Below are 25,106 nucleotides of genomic sequence, written 5' to 3'. Positions count from 1 at the left end.
CAGGCCCGGACGCCCCCTCTCAGCACCTCTACTCGGCACGGCACTGCAGGTCCCAGGCAGAGCAGCGAGGCAAGGAAAGGAAGTTGAAAGGCATCCAGGCTCGACGTGAAGAAATAAAATCACCTCTATTTGCACGTGATGTGATCCTGTGTATAGAAAATCCTGGATTCCACCCCAAACCTTTGAGAACTAGTCAACAGATTCAGTGAAATTCCAGGATACGAACTCAGCATACAGAAATCGGTTGCGTTTCATGGGGGTGGGCGTAGCTCGGGGGTAGAGCACAGGCTAATTAGCATGTGGGAGGTCCTGGGTTCAATCTCCAGTGCCCCCGCTAAAATCAACCAATCAATCACCCCAATTACCTCCTCCCCCCAAAATTTAAAAGAATAAAACAAAAACGAAATTAGTTGCATTTCTATCCATTAACAATGAAATACCTAAAAAGGGAATGAAACAATCCCACTCACAACAGCACCAAAATAATAAAAATATGTAGGAATAAATTTAACCGAGGAGGTGAAAGGTCTGCACCCTGAGAAGCAGAAGACCTTGTTGAGAGAAGCTGAAGAAGACACAAATAAACGGACCGACACCCCTGTTCCTGGGCCGGAGGAGTTAGTGTTGTTAGACTGACGACCCGTTCAGTCTGCAGAGTGAACGCAGCCCCTCTCAGCACGCCTGCGGCGCTTCCACAGACACAGGAACAACAGTCCTAACGTGCGTGTGGGGCCACAGAAGACGGCTCGCAGCCACAGCAGTCCTGGGACAGAACAAAGCTGGAGGCGTCGCGCTCCACACAGCTACGGCGATCAAACCAGGGTGGTCCGGGCATAGCGACAGTCACGCAGGCCGGCGGAGCAGAGCCCAGGGCCCAGAAATAAACCCGAGCACACCAGTCGACCAGTCTGTGCCAGGGGGCCAGGAGTGCCGGAAGGGAGAGGACAGTCCTCAGCACACGGTGCTGGGAACATGGACAGCCACGCACGAAGGATGAAACTGGGCCTCTGTTTACACCACTCACAAAAATTGACTCATAATGGATTAAGGACTTAAACATAAGACCTGAAAACCGTAAGCCTCAGGGAAAAGCTCCTTGACACTGGCCTTGGCAACGAGCTTTTGGATGTGACACAAGCACAGGCACTCAAAAAAAAATGGGGCTACCGCAAACCGAAGGGCCTCTGCATGGCAAAAAAGGAGACAACTAACAAAATGGAAGGGCGGCCTATGGAACGGGAGAAAAACATGGGCAAACCATCCGTCTCATAGGGAGTTAACACCCAAGACATATAAAGAACTCATGCAATAGCAAAAAAAAAAATCTGATTAAAAAACGGGCAGAGGAATTGAATAGGCATTTTCCCAAGAAATATTCCCCAAGAACATTTCCCAAGACTTCTTTTCCAAGAAGACACACAGCTGAACAACAGGCACAAGAAAAGATGCTCAACATCACTCGTCATCAGGGAATGCAAATCAAAACCACAGTGAGCTGGCACCTCGCACCTGTCAGAACGCTGTCACCAGGAAGACAGCCCACGACGAGTGCTGGTGAGGACGTGGGGAAGGGACCCTTGCGCACTGCAGGGGGGAACGCAGACCGGTGCAGCCGCTGTGGAAAACAGTACGGAGGTTCCTCAGAAAGTTAGAAACAGAGCTGCTGTACAAGCCAGCAATCCCCCTTCCGTGTGTCTGTGTTGGAAGGAAAGGAAATCAGGATCCGGAAGAGACGCCTGGGCCCCTGGCTCCCCGCACAACGCACGGAGGCCAAGAAGTGCCTGTCTTGGGATGAATGCATGAAGGACGTGGCACACGCACACACACACGGGGGACCGTTACTCAGCCACGGGAAGAAGGACGGCCCTTGAGGGCGTTGTGCTAAGTGAGGTAAGTCAGACAGAGAAAGACACACTGTGTGATCCCACTTAGGGGTGGGACCTGAAGAAGCTGAACTCCTAGAGACAGAGAGCAGGGTGGAGGTTGCTGGGGGTTGGGGGGTGGGGGGTCGGGGACAAAGGACACAGACTCCCAATCACAAGATGAGTGAGTTCTTGGCATCTGATGAACAGCACGGTGACTGCAGTTAACAGCACCGCACGGACACTTGCGAGCTGCTGAGAGAGCAGACGTGAAGGTCCCCACGACCCAAGCGGCGCTGATCAGTGACGGGGATGGTGCTGGGGTGCCGCCCAGCCCCCCCGCGGAGACAGTTCCGAAATACACATGTGTATGGAGCCATCAGGTCGCAGGCCTTAAACTCACACAGAAGATGTCAATTCTGCCTCCCCAACGCCGGGAAGAATACTTGGTGTAGGGCCAGGGCCGGTCGCCGCGTTTTCTGGTGTCCTGTTTCCGCGTCTTCAGCGCCGTGGTCCAGTTTGCAGTACAGCCCTCCCTGCTGTGTCTGCCCCGCTTTCTGCAGCTGCGGTTGCCGTATAAACGGAGCAGTTTCCATTTCATCTCTGACTGGTATTTCCAACTCGGCTGACCCAGGAGAGGACGACCTGCTTGCATGCGGGGGAAACAACAGGGAAGCCGGGGAGAGTCACCGACCACTCGCCACGTGACTCAGCCATGCTCTGCGTCACTCTGGGTGCAGGTTCCAGGGGTGTTCAGCTTTGAGAGCTCCCCCAGCCGCGTGCTCGGGACACCCTGAGACACCGTGAGTCCAGTTCCAGACACCGCAGCAAAGTGAGGCTTGTCATAAAGCGAGTCACACAGAGGTTCTGGTTCGAGTGGGTGCAGAAGTCATGCTTGCGCTCTCCTGCGGTCTGTTCGGTGTGCGGTAACCTCACGTCTAAGAAGTGCTCACCATCATCTGGGCTTTCAGCGACTCGGTATCTTTCTGCTGCTGGAGGGGCTTGTCCTGGTGCTGACGGCTGCTGACAAACCAGCGTGGTGGCTGCTGAAGGCTGGGGCGGCACATTTTTCAAGTAAGACAACACTGAACCAGCCACATCAGCCGGCTCTCCCTTTTGTGAGCGGTTTCTCTGCACGCGCAGTGCTGTCTGATGGCACTGGGCCACAGCAGACGCCCGTCCGAGCTGGGGTCCGGCCCCTCGCACTCTGCCGCTGCGTCATCTGCTACGTTTATGTCTGAATCCTCTGTTGTCGTGTCAACGAGCTTCGCAGCATCTTGACCAAGAGTAGGTTCCATCTCAAGAAACCACTTTGTTCACCCGCGAGAAGCAACTTCCCATCCATTAAAGTTTTACCGTGAGTTTGCAGCAAAGCAGCCCCATCCCCAGGAGGGCTGGAGTCCACTTCTTCGAAAGTCCTGCTCACGTCGTTCTGACCTCTTCCCGGGAATCACGGATGCACCTGCTGGCATATGTGCAACCCGTCCCAGAAGGTTTTCCATTGCCCCTGCCCGATCCCTCTGAGGGGCCGCTGTCTACAGCAGCTGCAGTCCTACGAAACACATTTCTTAACTCGTAAGACTTGAAAGTCACAATGCCTCCTGGATCCACAGGCGGCAGAGTGGGCGCAGTGTTACAGGAAAGCCCGGGGACAACGGTAACGGCGCTGAGCGTCCCGTCAGGGCTCTGGGGTGACCGGGGACACTGCCACCGAGCAGTAATATTTTGAAAGGAATCTTCTTTATTCTGAGCAGTAGGTCTCAACATGGGCTTACAATACGCAGTGAACCATGCTGTACACAGATGTGCTGCCATCCCGGCCTTGCTGGCCCATGCACAGAGCACAGGCAGAGTCGGTTCGGCACAATTCTTAAAGCCCCCGGGATCTGCAGAAGGTAAATGAGCACTGGCTTCAGCCTTAAGTCACCGGCCGCATGCGCCCCTGACAAGAGAGCCAGCCTGTCCTTGAAGCTGTGAGGCCGGGCGCCGACTCCTCCTCTCCAGCTGTGAATCCGGGGCGGCGGCGTCCTCCAGCAGAAGGCTGCTGCGCCTCCTCGATTCTCTGCTGTCTAGAGGAGCACCTTCGCGAACCACGGGAGCCGGGTCTCCGGGGTGACTCACTGCAGCTCCTCCACCGCTGCCGGCTGCTCCACCTGCACTGCGACGTCCTGGGGACAGTCTCTCCTTGAACCTCAAGGACCCGCCTCTGCCGGCTTCAGAGTCTCCTTCTGCGGCTTCCTCCCCTCTCCGCCGCCGTCACAGACTCAGCGGGGGTCTTGCTCCGGGCTGGGCTTTGGCTTCGGGGAATGCCGCGGTCTGGTGCCCATCCGGATGCTCAGCCCCCTCCGTCAGCAGCAGGGCCGCTTTGCCTTCTCGCCACGCGTGTGCTCACTGCGGGGGCACTTCGGTCTCCCTCATGAACTCTTCCTCTGCCTTCGGCTCGGGTCCCAGCTTCCGGCCCGTCTTGCTTTCAACGGGCCTTCCTCACTGCGCTTGGCCGCTTCGAGCTTTGGACTTAAAGTGAGAGGCCTGCGACTCTTCCTTTCACATGAACATGCGGAGGCCACTGCAGGGCTGTAAACTGGCCTAATTTCCATATTGTGTCTCAGGGAAGAGGGAGGCCGGGGGAGGGGGAGAGAGACGGGGAACAGCAGGTGGGGAAGCGGTCAGAGCACACAGCATTCATCCATTAAATCTGCCATCAAGCAATTACAATAGTAACATTAAAGGTCACCGATCACAGATCACCACCATGGTATCATCGTCATAAAAAGCTTGAAATATTGTGAGAATCACCAAAATGTGACACAGAGACACAAAGTGGGCCAGTGCTGTTGGGAACATGGCACCGGCAGACTCGCTCGACGCGGGGCTGCCGTAAACCTTCAGTTTGTACGAAACGCAGTCTCTGCAAAGCACAGCGAAGCGAGGTCTCCTGCATCTCAGGACGAAGAGGAAGCCCCCAACGCGTTCTTTCAGAAGAAATCCCAGCAGAAGTAAAGAAACACTTAGAAGAGAAAGGCGCTGCAAATGCTGCATGCGAAACTCGTGTTTCGAGGGAAATTCTGGGCTTCAGGTGTTCACACAGATATTAGAGAAGAAGAAGAGGGTGGGGCTGATGAGCTGGAGTTGGGAGAACTCACCAAGAACAGGCACAAGAAGAAAGAGGCTGGAACAGAGGAGCAGAGCCACGGAAGGGGACAGAGACAGACCAGGAAGCACCACGTGATGCGAGCAGGCGACGGGGAGACGACCGCGTCCTGAGGCGTGGGGGGGGGTCTCGCTGGCCGACGTGGGGTCTGCCCTGAGGCGTCCGTGCCCGAGAGCAGCCTGCCGCGTCCTGCCTGCCACACGCCGCACAGCTGCTCCAGCCACCAAGGAGAGGAGGCACTGGAGGGTCAGAGCGGAGTCACTGGGTTTCAGGCGTCCAGGTGGGAGCTGGGTGGACCTCGTGGATGTGGCTTTAGACACGTTCCCGCATCACCGAGAACTTGATTTTCTGAACTGCACCAAACCAGCCGTTCTCAAAACAGCACCACCAGCAGCTGCCACCTGCAGCCTCATGGTCTCAAGGTCCCCCCTGTAACTGGGCAACCCCTTGGGACCCCAACCAGTCCTCGCCTCACAAGCACCTTCCTTCCTGCCAGCGCCAGTCCTCAGTCCTGACAGACAACGCACGTAGCTCTGTGGCTTTTGCCTTTTCAAGCCCCATCTTGATGTCTGGAGAACTGGACTCAAGTGCTTTCTGAGTCTGTGTCTCCCAGGCTGCAGTCCTCATTTGGCCCAAATAACACTTTTTTTTCCTATTACGGGTGGTTGTTGGGTATTTCTGTCATCAAAACTAACAAAATATACACCCCCCCGGGAAGGCTGGCAAGAGAAGGTACAAATAAATCATCCACGGAGTGGCCTGGGGCACATCTGCGGCAACGCAGTGACTGAGAGGGACGTCACCTGCGACTTTAAACACACAGGTAAAAGTGGATACATTTTTAGAAATATATAGTTTACCAAAAAGCTGACTCAATAAGAAACATGGTGTATCCTATATGGAAAACAGTATGGAGAGTCCTTCAAAAACTGAAAACAGAGTTACCATATGATCCAGCAATCCTACTCCTGAGCATGTATCTGGAGGGAGCTCGATAATTTGAAAAGACACATGCACCCCAATGTTCACAGCAGCACTATTTACAACAGCCAAGACATGGAAGCAACCCAAATGTCCATATGACTGGATAAAGAAGTTGTGGTATATTTATACAATGGACTACTACTCAGCCCTAAAAAAGAATGAAATAATGCCATTTGCAACAACACAGACAGACCTAGAGATCGTCATACTGAGTAAAGCAAGTCTGACAGAGAAAGCCAAATATCACATGATATCGCTTATATGTGGAATCTGAAAAAAAGACACAAATTTATTTACAAAACAGAAAGAGACTCACAGACATAGAAAACAAAGTTATGGTTACCAGTGGGGAAAGGGGGCGGGAAGGGATAAATTGGGAGTTTCAGATTTGCAGATACTGACTACTTTATGTAAAGCAGATAAATAACAAGGTCCTATGTACAGCACAGGGAACTGTATTTGACACCTCGTAGTCACCTGTAATGAAAAAGAACACGAAAAGGAACATATGTATGTGTATGTATGACTGAAAAATTATGTTGTGCATCAAAAGTTGACACAACATTGTCACTGACTGTACTTCAATAAAAAAAGAAAAAAATGAAGGCAAAACAGATGAATCCTTCCATTATTAAAAATAGAGTAGCAATTAAAAATCTTTTCTCAAAGGAAGCAGATGGGTTTGTAAGTTTGACCAGACTTTCAAGGAACAGATCATCCCTTTCTCACTAAACCATCACCCAGCAATGGAAGCGGGCGTTTACGTAAGACCAGAGTCATCCTAGTGGCAACACCAGGGAGGGTGGGAACTGCCAGTCCACTGGTGGAGAACACACAGGACCCAGAGCAGGCACTGGAAAATCGAGTGCGGCAGTGCGAAGAGAAGCTAAGACACCGCCTTTCAGGTCTCTCCAAGCAGGAAAGGAGACACCTGTGGAAACGTTAGAATCTTAATGGGATTTCACGAGGGGCAGAAGCATTTCACGACAGGATGTGATCACCCTGGCACAGCGGGGAACTCACAGAGCTGCAGATACGATGAGGGAGGTGGGAAAGGCTCCCCTTAGACTCCAGGAGCACTCTTGGACCCTGCCCCACGGCTGCTCCTGCCTGACACACAGCAGGGCTGAGAGGGGGAACTTGGCGCCAAAGCTTTGGACAGGCGGGAATGACACTGCTACCTCTTGCTGGTGATGTGATGAGTGACACTGAAAAACTAGCAGAATTCATAAGTTACTAGAAATAATAAAATAGTTTAGTAAGATGGCTGGATGTAAGATTAAGATGTTGCAGTGAACTGCATTTCCGTAGACTTGCCATGAAAAGCAGGAAAATGTGATTACAAGGATGGGGTCCCTGAGGCTGTCTTAGACCCAGTCATTTGCACCTCCAGCTCCACCCCCCATATTGCCCCTCTCCCCATGGTAACCACTGGTTTGTCCTCTGCATCTGTGAGTCTGCTGCTTTTCTGTTACACTCACTAACTGGTTGTATTTTTTAGATTTCACATATAAGTGATACTATACAGTATTTCAGTATTTGTCTTTCTCTGACTTATTTCATTTGGCATAATGCTCTCCATGTCCATCCATGCTGCTGCAAATGGCAAACATTCATTCTTTTTTATGGCTGAGTAGTATTCCATGGTGTGTGTGTGTGTGTGTGTGTGTGTGTGTGTGTGTACACACCACATCTTCTTTATCCAGTCATCTGTTGATGGACACTTGGGTTGCTTCCATACCTTGGCTACTATAAACAATGCTGCTATGAACACTGGGGAGCATGATTGTTATTTTTAAATGAATTAATAGGTAAACTTTTTATCCATTTGTCCATTTTAATCTGTAATACAGTAAGTACCGGATAGATAAAACCCACATACTCAAAAGTACTTAACTATTTTTAGGAGTGTAAAGGGTCCCAAGACCAAGAAGTCTGAGAACTGCTGCCCTAAAGGAAGTGAGAAGCCACGCTGCGGGGCGGACAGACACCTGCAGCCCTGGCACAGGGCTGGGAGCACATGGAGAAAGCGCAACAATCGAATAGCGATGGACTTTCCCACGGACGGATCCCCGCCTGGTCACCCGCAAGCCCACCTTCCTGATGGCGGGAATGCAAACCCAGGAAATCTCGGCAGAACCGATCCTGGAGGAGGGGGAGGCAGGGGTGTCTCCACGTGCCGGTGGCAGTGCACTCTAGAGCAACCACGTAGAAAACAGGTGAGCATCACCCACCCTGCCCTGTGGCCATCCTGCCGCTGGGAAACTCTCCCCGGACAGACGGACTGACGCGAGGAGGCCGCGCAGAGCAGCACCCCGTCTCCCCTCCCGGCCGCCTGTAGGCCAGCGTTTCCCACCACGAATGACACAGCACCCGGCGCAGATGAGTCTTAGCGAAACCGTGTGGAAGGAAGTTCCAGACGCTACCGCGGAGCACGAGGCTCTTTCCGGAAAGTTACCAGGGCACAGGTGGGCGGGGCCTGCGAGGCGGCCCCCTTCTCCACGCCCCCCGGCCCTTCCTGCGGGGCTGTGATGCCCGCCGCCGCGGCGCACAGGGGCCTGAGGGTGTGCACGGGGGCGCCCAGGGGTCCTTCCTGCTGGGTGCCCCCCGAGAGGCCTCGGCGACTTCAGCCCGCATGTGGGAGCCCGTGTGGGCCCCGCTCACACTAGTGAGTGATTCAGAGGCTGCTCCCTCCGCAGGGTGAGGGAGCTGCACCCACGGATCCTCAGAGAAGCCGCGAGTCCCGCCAGCCACCACTGGTAATTTTAGGCACTTTTAGCATCTTAAAATGTAGTCAGTTCACACCCGAGAAAACATGCCACGCACTATACGACAAGCGTGCACCCAGATACAGCACGTCTGGCAGCCGTGGCGGGGCCCCTGGCACCACCCTACCTCCTCGGGACGCCCCCAGCTCTGTCCCCCGCGGCACTGGCCCTTTTGGGGTGGACCCCATGGCCATGCTGACACCAGGTGATGACCAGTGGGAGAGACGTCTGGGGGGCCCACCTGCTGCCACTCACCTCAAAGGTGTTCCCAGTCACATCGAACTCCGGGGGGACAAAGGCTCCCTCAGGGTCGTCTGGGGAGGAAGAGAAGGCGCCAGATCATCCCGCCTGAAGGCCCCTGTGCAGGGCCACGTGTGCCAGGGCTGCGGTCACGAACACCCGCCCGCAGGTCTTGAGCCCCGCGAGGGTCTGGAGGTCCCTCCGTGGTCACCCGCGCTCAGATACTGTCGCAGGGGGCCACGGAGGGGCGGCGTCCACTGGGCCGCGTCAGCGCTCACGTTCAGCCCCAGGCACCTGCCCGCCCGCCCCGCCCGGGCCTCACCGCTGAGCTGCTCCATGAAGCACACGTTCCCACTGGTGTTGAAGGCCAGCGTGTCGGGCGTGATGCAGAGCGTCTGGAAGATGGCCGAGTGCGCAACACTCCTCATGGACAGACTGCACTCCAGGCACACGGCCCAGGCCTCCTGCTCGCTGAGGCCGCTGTCCCGCAGGGAGAGGATGTCGGCCAGGGACACGTTCTCCTGCCGAGACAGGCCTGGGCTGAGCCACCAAGGGCCGCCTGCAAGGGGTGGCCAGTCTGGGACAGGCCCCGATGTGGAGACTAACTCCAGGGAAGCAGGAGACGTGGGGCAGCAGGTCATTGTCTCATCTTACGTCAGGAGGGAAGTTTCAGGCAAGGTCTCAAACCTCCCCCCAAACCCAAAACACCCAACAGAACGTCATCCCACGACTCCCTGGACGGCAGAGCCTCCGAGCATCGGGTGACACGCCAGCTGCCGCTGGAGCAGGTGTTCGCCCTGGAGCCGGGACCTGGGCCGTTGTCCCCGACGTCGCGGCCCCAGCTCCAGCGTCCCAGGCTCACGGGCTCAGCACACAGGGCTCAGCGGCACCTTTTTAGGTTGTAGCAGGTGAAAGAAATGGAGGGACCCGCGGAAGCTGCCAACAAGGCCTGTGACAACCACGTGACGTGTCAGAGGACGACACCACAGCCAGAGAGCGAGGACAACAGCTCTAGAAGAGGACGGCCCCGGGACACTACGCACAGCGGCCCCACCTCCAGATCTGACTCGTGTCATGTCACCGACACTCGTGCTCACACACGTGCACACCCACCACCACACACAACATGCTAGCACACTCCGTCAGGCACTATGCGCACATGGGCACGCACACCAGCACGCCCTCCCCACACGTGCACATGACTCTCACCCGTTTATTTACTGACCAATGCACGGACACACACAAGCTCACACATCCACACACATGCCCACACGTGCTTGCAAGTCACACACGCATACTCACACCAACGAGCACACGTGACCCATGGGCTCACACACACCACTACACACCCCTGCACCCTCACACAGCAGATACCCTGTACCTCTCCTCCCTCTTCTGGTCTCCTGCTTGACGGCCTGATCATCTCGTGTGTGTGTGTGTGTGTGTGTGTTCACACACTGCCTGCCTGGTGGGGGTTGGCTGGGAGCTGAGACCTGGATGAGGCCCGTGATGGGTCAGGGGAGGGCGTGGACATCCAGCCTGTGGGGGGGGTGCAGGCTGGGGGTGCGTTGGGGGGTCATGCATACGAGTGGTCCCCCATCTCCTGTCCTCCATCTAACTTCTGCCTCCAGGCTCAGCTGCTCCACCCACCAGCACACAGGGCGGTTCTCAAGTGTAGCCAAGCTATCAGGTCCTAAAGAGGGCCTCCCACCTCTAGCCCTTGAACTTCTCCCACCTGCATTGCACAGGATCCCCACCATCACAGCAAGAGAGATGCCAGGTCTGCAGCAAGGAAGGAAGAGACAGGATGAGGAGCGGCTGTGTGTGCATCTGGCCGGGCAGCGTGTGGCACGGGGTGGCAGGAAGGGGACCAGGGCTGGGTCTCCCCGTGTGAATTGGCGCATCCCACCGTCTGCTGCCTTCTCTTGGCTCAAGGAGGGGCTCAGGGACGTCACTCCGGGGCCCTCCCAGCTCTTTGCATGGGGCAGGGTGGGGTGAAGGGAGAAGGCTGGGGAACAGAAGGCCACAGGCCTGGGAGACCCCGAGAGCAGAGAGCCCCTCACTGGCCCTTGTGGGGAAGGTGGCCTGGGCTTTTAAAAGGAGAAACCAAGACAAAAGGCAGAGCAGACGATTAGACTGGGGAGGACAAGAGGGTGGAGAACCCAGAAGTCAAAACTTCCAGACCTCCCTGCTGTGTTCCCAAGGTTCCCCAGTAAAAGGGCTTCTGATCTAGGTGAACCTGGGGCCTCTCTGCACCACCCAGGACCCCACAGGACCCAGGAGAGCCGTACACTCCCGGGGATGCCTGGGGGCCTGGTTAGAGACGCGCCTTGGTGCTGTGGACCCACACACGTGCGCGCGCACGCACAACACACACGTGCACGCACATACGCAGACACATGAAACACGAATCAGGCAGCAGCCTGAGGGCCCCACGGCTGCCGAGGAGGGTGAGTCTGAGCCGTCGCGCTGCGGGGGCTCACCGACTCTCTGCTGGCTGTGGCTCACACCGACCAGCCTGCCCGCCCACTCACCCAGCTGTGACTGGACGTGCTGCCAAGAGAAGGGAGCGCAGGTCAGGTCTGCCCCCGGGGCACCTCAGGGCCCCCAACATGACTTCCTGCTCAGGTCCAGGCCCTGCGGTCCCTGCCCAGTGGAAAGATGCCCCAGTGAGGTGGACACCCCCGAGGGAAGCCAAAGGCCAACACTTCTTCATGGGGGGCACCTACGGGGGTATTTATTCATGGGGGAGCATCCTCCACTCAGTCAGGATGGCCTCAGCCCCTCTGAAACCCCACCGTTGCAACGGGAAGGCAGGACTCAGCTGGAGCAGGTTCCAGGACAGAGCTGAGGGATGCTGCTGGCCCCTGACTCACCGAGGGGAGGTCTTGCCACATAATGAGGGATCCCAGACCCTGGGCCCATGGTCACCACCCTCTGGGGCCTGCCACCCACCCCTCTGGACCCCCTGCTCTGGCCCAGGCAGGGGGAATGACCCTCCCCTGCCCGAATCCACGGCCCAGGTAGGGCAGGAGGGAGGGCTGAAAGGCCTTGGCTAATGGGCCGAAGACAAGGACAGAGAGACGGGGAGGCACACGTCGGCCGCTCAGGATCTCAGCCCACCAGCCCCTCAGAGTTCCAGCCCCAGTGGACCGGAGCTGCGTGGGCATCCTGCCAGCCTCTGCTCTTCCCAGGAAGGGCCCCACGGCCCCGAGTCTCACGCCAGGCAGGCCCCGATCCACACCCAGATGGACTGTGCCTGGAGGCCTGCGGGGCCTCAGGGCCCGAGGCAGAAGCTGCGGAGGGGGTGGTGTGCCACGAGAAGCTGGCCCAGGCTGCTCCAGATGCCTGGTTCCAGCCCCACCTCGGGGACCCAGGGCCCGCTGGAGGCTGGGGGACTTCCCGCCTGCCACTGCCCCCTGGTCTGACCTGGTTGTTGCTGGCCAGCCTTCAGAGTCTTCATCTCCCAGGTACAGACCCAGCTCTAAGGGCAGGGCCAGAAGGTTCTTCAAAATCCAGTCCAGACCCCCTCACCATTCATGGGGTCCCCCAGCTGTGAGCGCCCCCTCTGCCTTCAAATCCTTAGGCCCAGCCCAGCTTCTGGCTCAGAGATGCTGGGGATGTGCTGCTGGACTTGGGACAGGTAAGAACCTCCTTTCCCTCGGTGGAGTCTGGGGGCGGGGAGATGTCTGCCCTTGAAAGCCCCAAAGGCCAGTGGCACCGCTACCTGCGATGGCCTGGTGCCTGCGTCTCCCGCAGCAGCTCTGCCTGACCCGCACCCCCTGCCTCTGCTTGTACCAATGCAGTGGAGCTGCCTGCAGGTGGCCAGAGACCCGGCTAGGCTGCAGCCTCCAAGACCTCCCCATGTCCCCGGGGGTCTCTAGCCCAGAGAGTCCTCATGCTCAGGCGCCGCCCACGGGCCACCTGTCTCTGGGTAGGTGCCCAGAATAAAGTGGCTGGCACTTCGCTATCCGGTGCCAGACTTTTCCAAAGAGGCTGCTCCGCCCCAGCCTCCCACCAGCAGCCAGGGCGGGCTACCGCTGCCCGCTCCCCTCCAGCTAGGGCCACGCTCCAGCTCCCTGGTTCTCGCCAACCTGGTGCTTGTGGAGGGGTGTTCATGGTGGCTGTGTTTTGAATTCCCTGGTTACAGTGGACATCTCATTACGCTCACCAGCAATTTGGATTTTTCTCTGGGGTTGCAACGGGGGAGGGAGGGTCCGGGGCCCCTGCGGGGGCGGGGGTGTCTGCAGGGTTCTACTTCTTGAGCTCACTGTACAGCCAGTTGAGATAATTAGCTTTGTAACTGGCACATTCCTGTGTCTTGTGTGGCTCGGACCGTCCCTCCCTGGAAGCTCCCTCCGGGGGCTCCTTCAGCACAGCCCCCCCGCCCCCTACACAGAGAGGCTTTTCAGATGCACCCTGACTACACGACACTGTAGCAGGCAGGCACGGTCCCTGGTGGAGATTCAGAGCGGTCAATGTCAAGCACACCAAGTGTGCAGGGAGCACAGGCTGGACCAGGGACAGGACGCTGGTGGAAGCCGAGAACATACCAAGGCAGAGCCTCTCTCTCCAGAGAGGGGGTGAGAAGTCTGAAGGGCCCCCTGAACCCATTATGGACGCTACTGCGCTTTCCCCAGAGGCCTCGGTCGCAGGATGATGGGGACCCCGGCTGCTCCAACCCAGAGTGGCGCTGGGGACACTCCTCCCAGGAGAAGGCATCAGGGAACGGCAGGAGGGCAGGCGTGGGGCCGAGGCTGTGTCCAAATCCCGGCTCAGCCGGTCCTGTCTGTCTGGCACCATCGCTGACTCGGTGTGCCAGGCATGGAGGAGGCCCCGCGAGCGTGGGGCAGCGGATGCAGGGAGGCTCCGAGGGAGGAGCCACTTTCTGTGTCTGCCTTGGACGGTGACTTGGGTGGGAGGTGAGTCCTCCAACAGATACTTCAGAGATTCGTCCTCTGGGGAAACGTTTGAAGGCTGTGGGCTGGGAGCACCCTTTCTTTCTCCATCAAAGCCATGGAGATAGCCAAAGGTTTATTTAATTCCTTGCCTCTCCTCTCTGCAGGCTTCTTTCTCGCCAAATCCAGGCCACTCGGGGGGGGGGGCGGGGGGAGCAACACGAAACCCTGGGGCACTGGCTCAGCGGCCCCGCCAGTAGCCTGGAAGGACCGCTCCTAGAGCATGAGCCCCTCCGTCCTCAGAGCCGGCCCTGCAGGGACGTGGGGGTGGGGCATGCTGGCGCTACGAAGCCCCTCCGGCCCAGGAGGGCCTGGCCGGGGCTGCCTCGCTGGAGGCCTGGCCCAGAGGGGCAGGTGGGGGGTCTCGCCACTTGGAGGGGAGCATCGCAGCCCCTGCTAATGGCCCCACAGCGCCAGCACTCCTCAACAGATGGGGGCTTGTGCCCACGGTGGGCGTGGAGGGTGCTCTGGGCAGACCTCACAGCCCTGGGAGACCAGAGGGTCTTCCTGGGAGCAGCTGCGTCCTCTGGGGGCCACCTCTGGTGGGGAGACCATCTTGCTTAAGGGCCACGGAGTTTATTCATTAGACCCCATCCCACAGCCTATGGGGCACTGGAGGGTTGCCTCAGCTGCAAGAACAAGCCCAGGCCAGTGGGGACGGCTTCTCTGATGGAGTCGCAGGCAAACTGGCTCCGTGGGCACTTGGCCCAGTTAGTGGCCGGAAGCCCCAGGTGGCAGAGACCCAGCCCCTCTGCTCTTGAGGTTGAGGGGCAGCCCCAGGACTTGGGCTCCTGACCAAAGGCTACTGTTGTCCTCAGGAAGCAAGAATCAGCCCTCAGTCGTGGGGGGCCTACCCCCACCCCCGCTGCTGAGCAGTCTGGCCTGATTGGGCTCTGCTGCCCGGAGCCTTCCACTGACCTCCTAGGGCGCTGGCATGCTCTGCTCCTGCCCCGAAGCCCACCTCCACACTCATCCACCAGCATTTGTAATCGGGAGCCCACCCTCGCAGAGTGCCAACTTCTGCAGTGACAGCCCACCGGCTGCTGTCCCATGTGGCATTCTGGCGTCCTGTTCCCTCCAGGCAAAAATGTTAAAGGCCGGTAGGGGTTGGTGAGAACAGCTGCCAGGACCTGGCCCAGGGCCGGGGGCCTGGGGAGGCTGGGGCATCTTCCGGGGTGGGGGGGGCTCTCTGCGAAACCCTCCGTGGGGGATGGGGGGGTCCCACCATGGGGCGGGGGCTTACCTCATCCTCTGGCAGAGTAGGGAGCGGCTCGAAGTCGTAGAAGTCTAGGTCTTTGCCGTCCTCCTCATAAAAATCCGCTGCGGCCGGGTCCATGGCCTGCATCCTTGGAGCGCCGGCGGCGCCACAGACTCGGCCACCGCCTGAGCCGCCGCGCTCGCCCGGGGCGCACTGACCGCGGAGATCTGCGCGGAGCCGGCGCCCCCTCCCCGCCTGGCCTCGCCCCCCAGCGGCCTCCGCCCCCGGCCGGCGGCTGGCTCCGCGCGGGTCTGGCTCAGCTAGCCGGAATGGCTACGCGCGCAGGGCCGCCATGGCAACGCGCCCCGCGCCGCCCCCCGCGGTCCCCGCCCGCCCCGCCCCCGGTGCGCCCCGCCCGCGCGCGCTGCCGCAGTGTCACCCGAGCGGGGGACGGGGGTGGGGAACACCTGGGCGCGGGACTGGGGGCTCCGGGCGCTCGGAAGGCCGCGCTCACTTTGGCTGGCGCTTGGGGACGGCGAGGGGCTCCGAGGGCGTTCTCTGGGACTTCGTCCCTGGGGGCGTTGGCCGCTTTCTGGGGAATGGGGGGGAAAGGCACGGGGCGGGGTGGCGGCACCGTTGGGGGGCGGGGCCAGTCTTGTGTCCGGTGTTCCCGAGCGAGTGGTGCTGCAGGCTGCTGCCGGTGCCCACCTGGGCACGCGGGTGGAGGGCTGTTCCCCACCCCAAGGAGAGTGCAGGGCGGGTCGTCCCCCCTCAGCCGGGTTCCCCTTGCCCCCGCCCCCTCCGGCCGAGGGCGGGGCTGCCGCAGTCCCGGGGGAGGTGGGGGGGGCTGCAGAGGCGCCCAGGCCGGCCAGGCAGGCGGGACGGGTGTTGGCCAAGCAGGGGGGGCCCCTCTGAGCAGTTGGGGTCTGGCCTGCACCTTTCTTGAGTTACAGCCCCATGGATGACACGTGGGGCCCTGCAATTACAGCTTCGTTCGCACCTTGCCAGCGGGCCTCCTGGACGTGGAAAGGAAATGAAAAGAACAATGTCTCCTTCAGTTTGGCAGCCCAGCCGGCCGGCCGGCGACTAACCCCTTCACCACCCCATTAGGGCCCACCCGCTGGGTTTCCTCAGCACTGGGGCAAGCCTTGGCCCACGCTGGGGCCTGTGGCTGGGCGAAGAGCAGGAACCCCCAACCCCAGCTTGGCAAAGAGCCAGGGTGCCCCTCTGCCCAGTGAAGCAAAGAGCCAGGGTTCTCTCTCTGAAGCCTTGCAAGGGGCCAGGCAGCACATGCCCCACTTTTTCTACAGGAGGGTGGATGGTGATCTCCTTACCCTGTAAGGCATGGTGGGTCCCCTGTACGCAGGGCGGAGCTGTGGGTCATAGCACCCACCAGGGAGCAGGCACTGTGGCCAGGCTGTTAGCTCCCTGAGCGCCCAGCCCTGTCCCCACTGCCGATCCTGGCCAGGCACACAGCAGACACTCCACAAATGCTCCCTTGTGAATGCGTCTGGCTGCGACAGGCCCTGCCAAGTCCAGGGGTGTGGGAGACCTGTTCTGTCCTGAGTCAGGTCTCGTGGCCCTGGGGTCCTGGGATGTGACATCTGTGTGGGCCAGAGCACCCAGGTCTCAGGAGAAGCAGGCGGGCAGCAAGGCGTCAGACTGGTGGCCGGGGTGCTGGGCAGCCAGCCAGTCACCTGAGGAAGAAATGGGTCTGGGGGCTTGGGAGCTGGGAGCAGGGATGGGTGGGGAGGGCAGCAGTTGGAGAAAATACATCTCAAGATGTGTGTCTGGGTCCCACTGGTGGGCAGCGAAGGAAGCCAGGGCAGGAGGCCCTGGTCCAGGACACTGGGGCTCCTGCTGCACCCTGTCCTCAGACCCTGGGGCCACGGAACTAAGCGTCCTGGCTGCAGGGCCCCGGCGCTGTTGGGTGGGCCTGCCCCTTCCCTCTGTCCAGGGCTGGTGTCGAAGGCTGTCAAAGCCCGAGTGTGGCCTCAACGTCCTTTACCTGCCACTGAGCCTAGGTGCCCTCTGGGGGGCCTCGGCTGTGGGGCACAGAGGAGGACGTCAGCTTTGTCATATGCTTCTCCGGCCTCCGGAGAGGACTGAGTGCGGGGCCAAGGTAACCCCCTCACTGCAGGAGCCGGCTCACGGCAGATGCTCCTGGCCTGAGTGGTGCATCTGCTTCAGGAAAAGGTGCAGCCCATTTGGGCAAAACGCAGAACAAACGGGCTGCAGACGCCAGCTGAGTCAGCGTTGGCCGTTATAGCCTAAACGCGCTTAGTGGGCATTTCCCAGCTCCTGGGTCAAGCAGGGACCAGGGTGCCTGGGCCAGCAGGGAGGGCCCAACGGAGCCCATGGGAGGCACTGGGCAGGGGCCACCCTGGCCTGCCTTCTACCCACCTGCTTCCCCTGAAGAGCTCGTGGCCAGTGGAGTGACACACACCTTATGCTGGATGCTTTGTTAGTCTCACTGTGTGTTTGCGTGTTTGCCTGCATTCAGGGTGAGCTTTGCTCTGCGGAAGGGCGTAGTCCTAGGGCCTCAGGCTTGGTGGGCGCCCTCAGTATGGGGACGAGGGCTTGACTCTTGAGGTCAGAGCAGATCTGGATTGGCCACGCCGGAGCTGACGAGTCGGCACAGATGGCACGAGGAATCCAAGCAGCCCCGTGTGCCCGAAGTGCACTGCACGCTCAGCTCCAGACAGGGCCAAGAGTCCTCGCCGACGGACTGCTGGAGGGGCCCCTCGCTCCGGCCTCTGTGCCGGCCTCTCCCCACCACCCACGTGCCAGCACGAGCCCAGTGAGCGAGCCTTTTTCCCCAGTAGGAGCCGTCAGTCCTGCAGAGGCTCCCTGGCCACACGGTCAGCTCCACGGCCAAGGCCGTGACTCGGTGACAGCCCAGTCTTCTTACTGCTCTTCCCTGGTGGGTTGCCTCACTCCCTGCCCCACCCCTCTCCTCCAGGACCCCCCTCTGCATCCACCTCGGCCTCTAGGCAGGTCCCAGCCTGAGCCGCCTCCCTGCCCAGTCTCAGCCCTCCCACTCCCGTCTCCCTGCTGGCCAGTGCCCACGGCAGGATTGTTTCTTCCGTGGGGGAGCGGGGTTTCAAAGCCTTGGCACCTGTTTTCCTTGAGAGAATTTTGAAAAGCTGTCACATCACTTAGAAGTTTTGAAATTGATCTACAATTTTCAAAAAATAAAAAATGTAAATAATCGCAAAGAATGTAGTATCTGGTGTGGTATCATTACTGACATTTTGAAATAAAGCTGCTAGTCACTCTGGTGAATGTATCCGAAAGGCTAAAAACCAAAGTGGTTTTGATACCCACGATCAATCACTTAGGAAAAAACACACAAACATGTTTTTTAATAGTCAGAAATCTCCATCGTAACGTTCTCCTGAAACTCATTACAGGCATCTAATTCCGGCCAGAATTTTACCCTCTGATGGATTTGTAAGCTTGAGAGTTTCTGTGGACCCTCGACACACTTTGCAAGAGAATGTGCGTAAGGTTTTAATACATTGAATATTTATTAAATAAGTATTTTAAATTGTTTGTTTGTTGTTTCTGGTGACTATAAGACTCATTTTACAGTACGGAAATATTTTGACCATGGGAACAAGAGATGGGAACAAGCACACGAGGACCTAGAACTGACCCGCTTCTGCTGGGCGAGCTGAGCCGCCCTGTCGCTCCTTGGTCTCTGCACACTCGGCTGGTCCTCGCGTTGCCCGGCTTCTCTGGGGCTGTGAGGGTGCTGGACAGCAGGAGCCCCTCCCCTGCTGCTCTCCCCTGAGACGGGGCAGGCAGCTGGGTCCTAGCAGCCCTCCCCAGGGGTGGAAGCCCCTCTGTAGTTGCTGTCCCCAAGGGACCTCACGCCCTGTCTTGCCTTCCAACCCTGAGATGGGCCCTTGACGTCCGCACTCGGTCCTGTGCACATCTTCTCTGTCGAAGTGACCGTGTGGCCCCACCTCCCCAGGGCCCGACCAGCGCTGCTCCTCCTTTCACTCAAGGACGTCACGTGGATCTGCTGCCTCCTTGTTGTAATAATGCAAATGTGCGACCTGCTCCCACACGCCGTGGGCACCTGCTCCGGCCACAGGGCCGCCTGCCAGTGTTGGGGGATGGGCCGAGGTCCCCACGCATGACGGTCCCCAGTCCAGCTGCTCCGCCCTGTAACAGGCCTGACTGGGAGCAAAGACTCCAAATGCGAAGTCTCACCCCTGAATGAGCAAGACTGGGGTCCCCTTGTGGACAGAGCCAGCAGGGCCCCTGTTAGAGGTGGGGAGAGTGAGGGAGGGGACCCTGGTCCTGTCTGCCCCTGAGGACAACCCCACCACAGCCAGTGGCTGGTCAGGAGCTGCGTCTCTAACCCCCTCCCCACCTTTCCATCCCAACACTGTGTGATTCTGATGGCATCACAGTGTGAGCTCCCCGAGCTAAACCACCTGTCTCCCTAACCCTGCCTGCGGGGGTCCCCCCACCCTAACAACTGGTGGTCTTTGCTGTCCTGGTGGACATCCAGGTGAGGTCTTGGCCGGAGTTCAGAGCTGGACTCGGGGGCTGGGGGTCCGCCTCCAAGCGCCTTGGCTCTAGGGACAGAGACAGGACACAGGTAAGACCGTCAGCTGGTAGGGGAGCCGACCCCAAGCCAGGGGTGTCACAGCCCATGGAGGGCGGACCGCAGGCCCCAGAAGAGGGCCGTGGGAAACACTGTCAGCTGTCAGTCGTGACATCGAGGGAGAGAGGAGCACCCTGCTGAAGCATCACGACTGAGCAGCAGGTGACATTCCCCTGCTCAGGTGGAGGCGCATCACCTGACTGAGACTCCGCTTCTGCTTCCCCGGCAGGCGCTTCTCCAGCTGACTGGCCGGCTTCTGTGAAGGACCGCTGCGCTCACTTCCACTGGCTGTCACTGTCTTTCTCACGATGTCCTTGTGGGAGCGAGCTTCGTGCACCTCATGAAACAACTGGGGGTCCCTTCTCCGGAAGGGACATGACTTCTTTCTCAAACGTCTGTGGAGTTCTCTGGGGACGCCGTCGGGCCACCTGGACCCGAGGCTCTCCCTCAACGGGAAGGCTTTAGGCGACTGGCTCGGGTCTTCAGTGGTCACACAGCTCTTAGGCGGCCTCTACACTTTCTGAAGTCAGGGTCCTGAAGCTGTGCTTTCCTGGCTTGGCTGGAAGTTGCAGGCATCACCCCGTCTGCGCCTCGCTGGTGTCGGTGGGTCTGCGGTGACCCCCCAGCTCCTCCCCCTTGTTGCTGGCTCCTTCTCTCGTCTCCGTCGGGTCTGCCAGGGCGATGCTGACTGTGCAGCTTTGTCAAATAATACGTTACTTTGTTAATTCCTTCTCTTTATTGTTTTTTTTGGTGGACTTGGAGGAGAGTTTAATTTACTATTATTTTTCTAAATTCTTGAGATAGATGCAAACTCACTGTCCTCTTTTTCCTATTCAGATGTAATTTATGTAAAGCTATGCATTTTCTCTAAGCACAGTTTTAGCAAGACAAGGTTAAAACCTTTTTAGTCGAAGTGCCATCGACATATAATGACATTGTTCAGTTTCAGGTGTGCAACATGATGGTTTCATGCTTGTGTGTGTTGGAAAATGGCCCCTGCAAGGGGTCCGGTTAACACCTGCCCCTCACGTAGGCCCAGCTTTCTTTTCTTGTGGGGAGAACTTTGCAGATCAAACGACAAGGTCTGACGCGCCATGTTTTCCTTAACATTCAAGTCAAAATACTTTCTGATTTCCACCGTGAGTTCTTTGATTGCAGCTGATTTCCCCTCCTTTTCCCCGAAGTCCCTGCGGGGCGCACGGGTCCGGGTCCCCCGTGTCTGACCGGCGCACGGGCTCCTCCCCTCACTGGGAGCTCAGGTCTGTCCTGCTCCCCAGGCTCCTGTGGGGCCTGCCGGCCGTGACCCCCTCTGCTGGCCGGGGGACCCGAGGCCAGCGTTCTCCGTTCAGGACGTTTCGCAGCGGGGGGAGTGGATTCTGCAAGTTCACGGCCCTTCCCGGGCGCTTGTACTCACCGCCCGTCTGGTGCATCTGCAGCAAACGAGAGCACCGTCTCTTCACTTGTTCACTGTCTTTGCCCCACAGCCTCAGTCTGGAGGCCTCGAAGGAGGCTTCGCCTTAAGAATTCACTCGAAGCCTCGTCCCTGGTCGGGGGCGCGCCCCCCACCTCCTTCCGCGTTGGTGGCTCCGGGTGGGCCCCTGCCCGGTTCCCAGCTCACCTGGTGGTCAGCGGGGTCTCCAGAGCTTGCCAACTGCTCTCGAGCTGCGAGGGTGTGTGCAGTGGGCAGCAGGCAGTGAGCTGGGACTGACACTGGCACGTCAGGTGACACACAGAGAAGGTCCCCAGCTGATGGATGAGTCCCATCGTCCCTCCTTCACCTGGTGCAGCAGCGAATGCTGTGGGGCCCAGGGAGACACCGGGGGAGTGGGACACGGAGACAAGTGGGTCTGCCCATCCTGACTGTGTGGGGCTGGGCAAGTCACCTGACCTCTCCGAGACTGCTCACCAGTCTGAGCTGAGTGCTTGACAGGTGCTGCGTGCACGGCACCCGGCTAGGGCTGCCTGGTCACCAGGGTTTTGCAGAGGCCAGAGCACAGGCCAGGGGGTGGAGACTTTAGGGTGAAGGGGCCCTGGGTGTGCCCGGAGGGGCTGGGGGGCACTGGAGAGCGTCCAGTGTGAATGGTCTGAGCTGGAAGTGGGGGGGGGGCGACAAGCTAGGGAAGGCCGGTCACTGAACGAGTCCCGACGTGTGAGCTAGCTGCACTGAGGTGGGCGGGAGTGCGGGTGGGAGGCCTGGCTGCTGTCCGTGTGACCTCCGTCTACACTCTGGGAGGGTTCCGGGACCCGCGCAGTGGGGCTGGACGGGGCTGCACACCCTCCATGGGCCCCCAGCTCAGATGTGGCAGCACTTTGTGGAGTGCGGTGCGCACGCCTGTCCTCCGGTCCCAGCCATGCAGCCAGCGCAATGGAAGCTTCCATCTGCCTCGCTCAAACTTCAACAATCCTGGTTTTCTAGTTTTGAGTGTTTGTGGTAGAAGAGGTAAGTGGAAACCGCCCTCTGTCTACAGTGGATTCCAGTGTGCCCAGCACCCCTGCGCCCGCCTTTCCTGGTTCTGGGTCACTCCTGCTGTCGCTGTTCCCTGGAGCTGTGTTGGCCGTGTGGTCTGGCGGGGCCCCAGCGGATGCTGGACGTGGACTGTCCGTCTGAGCCGCATGTCAGCCCGGCGTCCCCGGCACCCACGCGGGACCTGAAGCCACAGGGGAACCACCAGGCACGCTGATTCTGCCTCCACTTCCAATTTTAATGCTGGTCATTGTGAATTTTTTTTCAGCAATTTTGGTTTTTAAAAACACTGTGTCACATTACTCGTCTTACTGAGTTTTTGTGCCCCTTAGATTGTGTACTGAGTGCCTCGCTCAGCCCGCCCCCGAGGAGTTCACAGCTTCCGCCCGTGCTTCCTGCTGGACCCCACAGCGCCTCGCTCCCGGGGCACCGCCGCCCCCCAGCCGCGAGCCTTCTGCTCTGGTCCCCCTGCCCTCGGCCGTGCCCTGCTGATGCCACTCCGTGCTTCAGAGAGGTGGTCTCAGCAGCGGACCAGCGGTGGGGAGTCCTCCTGCTTTGCAGCTCTCCCCTGTTTGTCCTCCGGAGAGGCCCTGTCCCTCCCTGCACCTCCCCACCCCGCTCCCTGCCCGGGCACCGGGTTTCTGATCCGCAAAGGGACGTGGTCCCTTCTGATGTCAGGCCTTCGGATCTGCTCCAGCTGCATCCAACAGCCCCTCCCTCCTGGCCCTCAGGGGCCGCCCTGCGGAGCTGGAAGTGGGAGCCTTCCTGCTGCCCACCCTCACGCCTGCAGGCAGACCTGCCTCACTGGGAGATGGACACCTGCCTCCCAGGAGTAGCCACAGGGTCACATCTGGGGAATGCGCTTCTCACTCATGCTGGGGCCTCCTGTGCGCCCCTTCCTGTGGCGCCCACCCTCCTGAGTGACCAGAGCTCTCAGAGTTGGTCGCCATGACCCTCCAACTTGACCTTTCTGTCCCCACCCCAACTGGCCTCTGCAGGTGCCCATCAGCACCGTGTCCCCCACCCCCACAGCTGGCATGGCTCCCATGGCGCCGCTCCCTGTGCTGTTGCCCTGTCCCCTCTGTCTCATCTTCTTGGGGGAGGCAGAGCTGTCCCCTGCCAGGGCCAGAGTCTCCCCCCAACTTGCAGTCTCCAGAACACTCTTTGTTGTTGCACCTAACAGGCAGCATTGGGACCCGAAGGTGCCCATTTGGTACTAAATCACGCAGTGAAAGCTTCTGTCGAAGCCTCTGGTCAGAGAGGAACCCGGGCTGGGCAGGCTGGCCAGTGGTCCCCCAGGAGGGAGTGGCCGTCCTCAGAGCCAGAGCACGCACACCCACTGCCCTGGGCTCAGGCCTGTCTTGGCTGGTCAGCCTATGTCCAGCTGCTAGCAGCAGTGAGGCCAGAGGCCTGGCAGCACCCCCTCCCCCGCCTAGAGGCTCCGAGGGTCGTGGGGCAGGGGCAGAACTGCAGACGAGAACTGGGTGCCCATGGGGCGGACGTGGCCCGCTCATGTGGGGCTGTGCACCTGCCAGGGCCCCCGGGCTGGCAGAGGTCAGGCCTCCCAAAGCTGCAGTCACTGCCGGCTGTCACCCTGGCCCCGCATGGAGCCCAGCACAATGAGTGAGCCCCCTGGATGGCAGCCTTTGAGGATGGAATCCTGCCCCGAGGGCCCCCCGGAGGCCACTCCTGGGCTCTGCCTGCCCCACCCTCCAGCCTGGCGCTCACTCCTCCGAGCTGACCTCTGTTCCCGGGGGGCTCCTGGAGTCCAGGGCTCTCCTCGACTGTCTGGGCCTCTCAGAGCTGGGCCAGGCAGGCAGGATGAGGAGCAGAGCTGTGGCCCGGGCCCCGGTCCAGCGCCCACCCACCGCTGACCCGGCTGTGAAGACACCAGCAGCCCCGGAGCGGGGGCTCCCAGAGGCGGCTCAGCAGGAGTCGGGGGTCTTCGGGGTGCCCTTAATCCAGTTATGGTGCCAAGTCTCCCTGCACCCATGGTGCTGGCCGTGCCTGCATTTCCAGGCCAGGCAGCGGGCGCCCATCCACCCTCGGGTCAGATGGCGACACGTCCTCGCGGAACCGCTGGGAGGAGGCCCTCAGACCTGCCCCTGCTCCTGAGTCTTCAGGGCTGATTAAGGCCCTTGTGCGGCCACCGGGCCTCCACCCGCAAGTTAGAGAGGCGCGCCCAGCGAGGCCATGGCTGGGGGCGTCGCACTCGCTCTGTGAAGGGCCCACACACGCAGCACACACGTGCACTCACTGCACACACGCACCACTCAGACCCCCCTCACATGTGCACACTCACACGTGCTCACAGCCGTGCGATCCACGCACGAGGCACAGACGCAGGCACACTACACACCCACACTCACACGCGTACACACGCTCATCCACGTGCCCACCACCCAACTCACAAACACAGCACCCACGGAAGTACGTTCCCACCCTTGCACATGTTCTCACAACACACACCCACACACGACAGACTTGTGTGTGCACACGCACACACACACACCTCGAGCACAACGCACACGTGCCAGCACATTCACAAACACTCGTGCACACAGCGGACCTCCTGCCCACATCCTTTCAGAAGCTCCTTCCGTGCGAAGGGCTCCTGGATGGGGCCGTGCTGGGGACTGCTATACGCGGAAACCTTTGCCTGCCGGTGGAGTACGTCGCAGCACTTCCCCGGGTGGACTCAGGAGGCTGAGCCAACACTGACACATGGTGTGGAATGTTTAATGCTGTTTCTTTGGTCTGGATGGTGAGGCACTCTTTCTGTCCTGCCAGGGGTGCCGAGGGCAGGAAGGAAGGACGGTGGGCTCCCTGAGGGGCCCAGGGGCACAGAAGGGGGGCCGTG

General features: G+C 59.5%; 1 protein-coding gene across 9 annotated transcripts in view; it reads right to left on the bottom strand.

The window, feature by feature from the left end:
• The window catches only part of KNDC1 (kinase non-catalytic C-lobe domain containing 1), a 52,561-nt gene extending 37,194 nt beyond the window's left edge, over window positions 1-15,367 (bottom strand). For 3 of the 9 annotated variants that reach the window (XM_072972174.1, XM_072972175.1, XM_072972176.1), the window contains exons 1-3: window positions 15,207-15,367; window positions 9,328-9,526; window positions 9,021-9,079 (exon numbers count right to left, since the gene is read on the bottom strand). In XM_072972174.1, the coding sequence (XP_072828275.1) occupies window positions 9,021-9,079; window positions 9,328-9,526; window positions 15,207-15,308 (360 nt within the window). In that variant the 5' untranslated portion in view covers window positions 15,309-15,367. Of the gene's footprint in view, window positions 1-9,020; window positions 9,080-9,327; window positions 9,527-11,539; window positions 11,604-15,206 lie in introns of those variants that run through there. The other 6 variants (XM_072972170.1, XM_072972172.1, XM_072972171.1 and 3 more) reach the window with 3 other exon arrangements.
• Between the last annotated feature and the right edge of the window lie 9,739 nt (window positions 15,368-25,106).

Source organism: Vicugna pacos, chromosome 11, assembly GCF_048564905.1.
Source record: "Vicugna pacos chromosome 11, VicPac4, whole genome shotgun sequence".
NCBI lineage: Eukaryota > Metazoa > Chordata > Mammalia > Artiodactyla > Camelidae > Vicugna > Vicugna pacos.
This window is presented reverse-complemented; position numbering and strand designations above follow the sequence as displayed.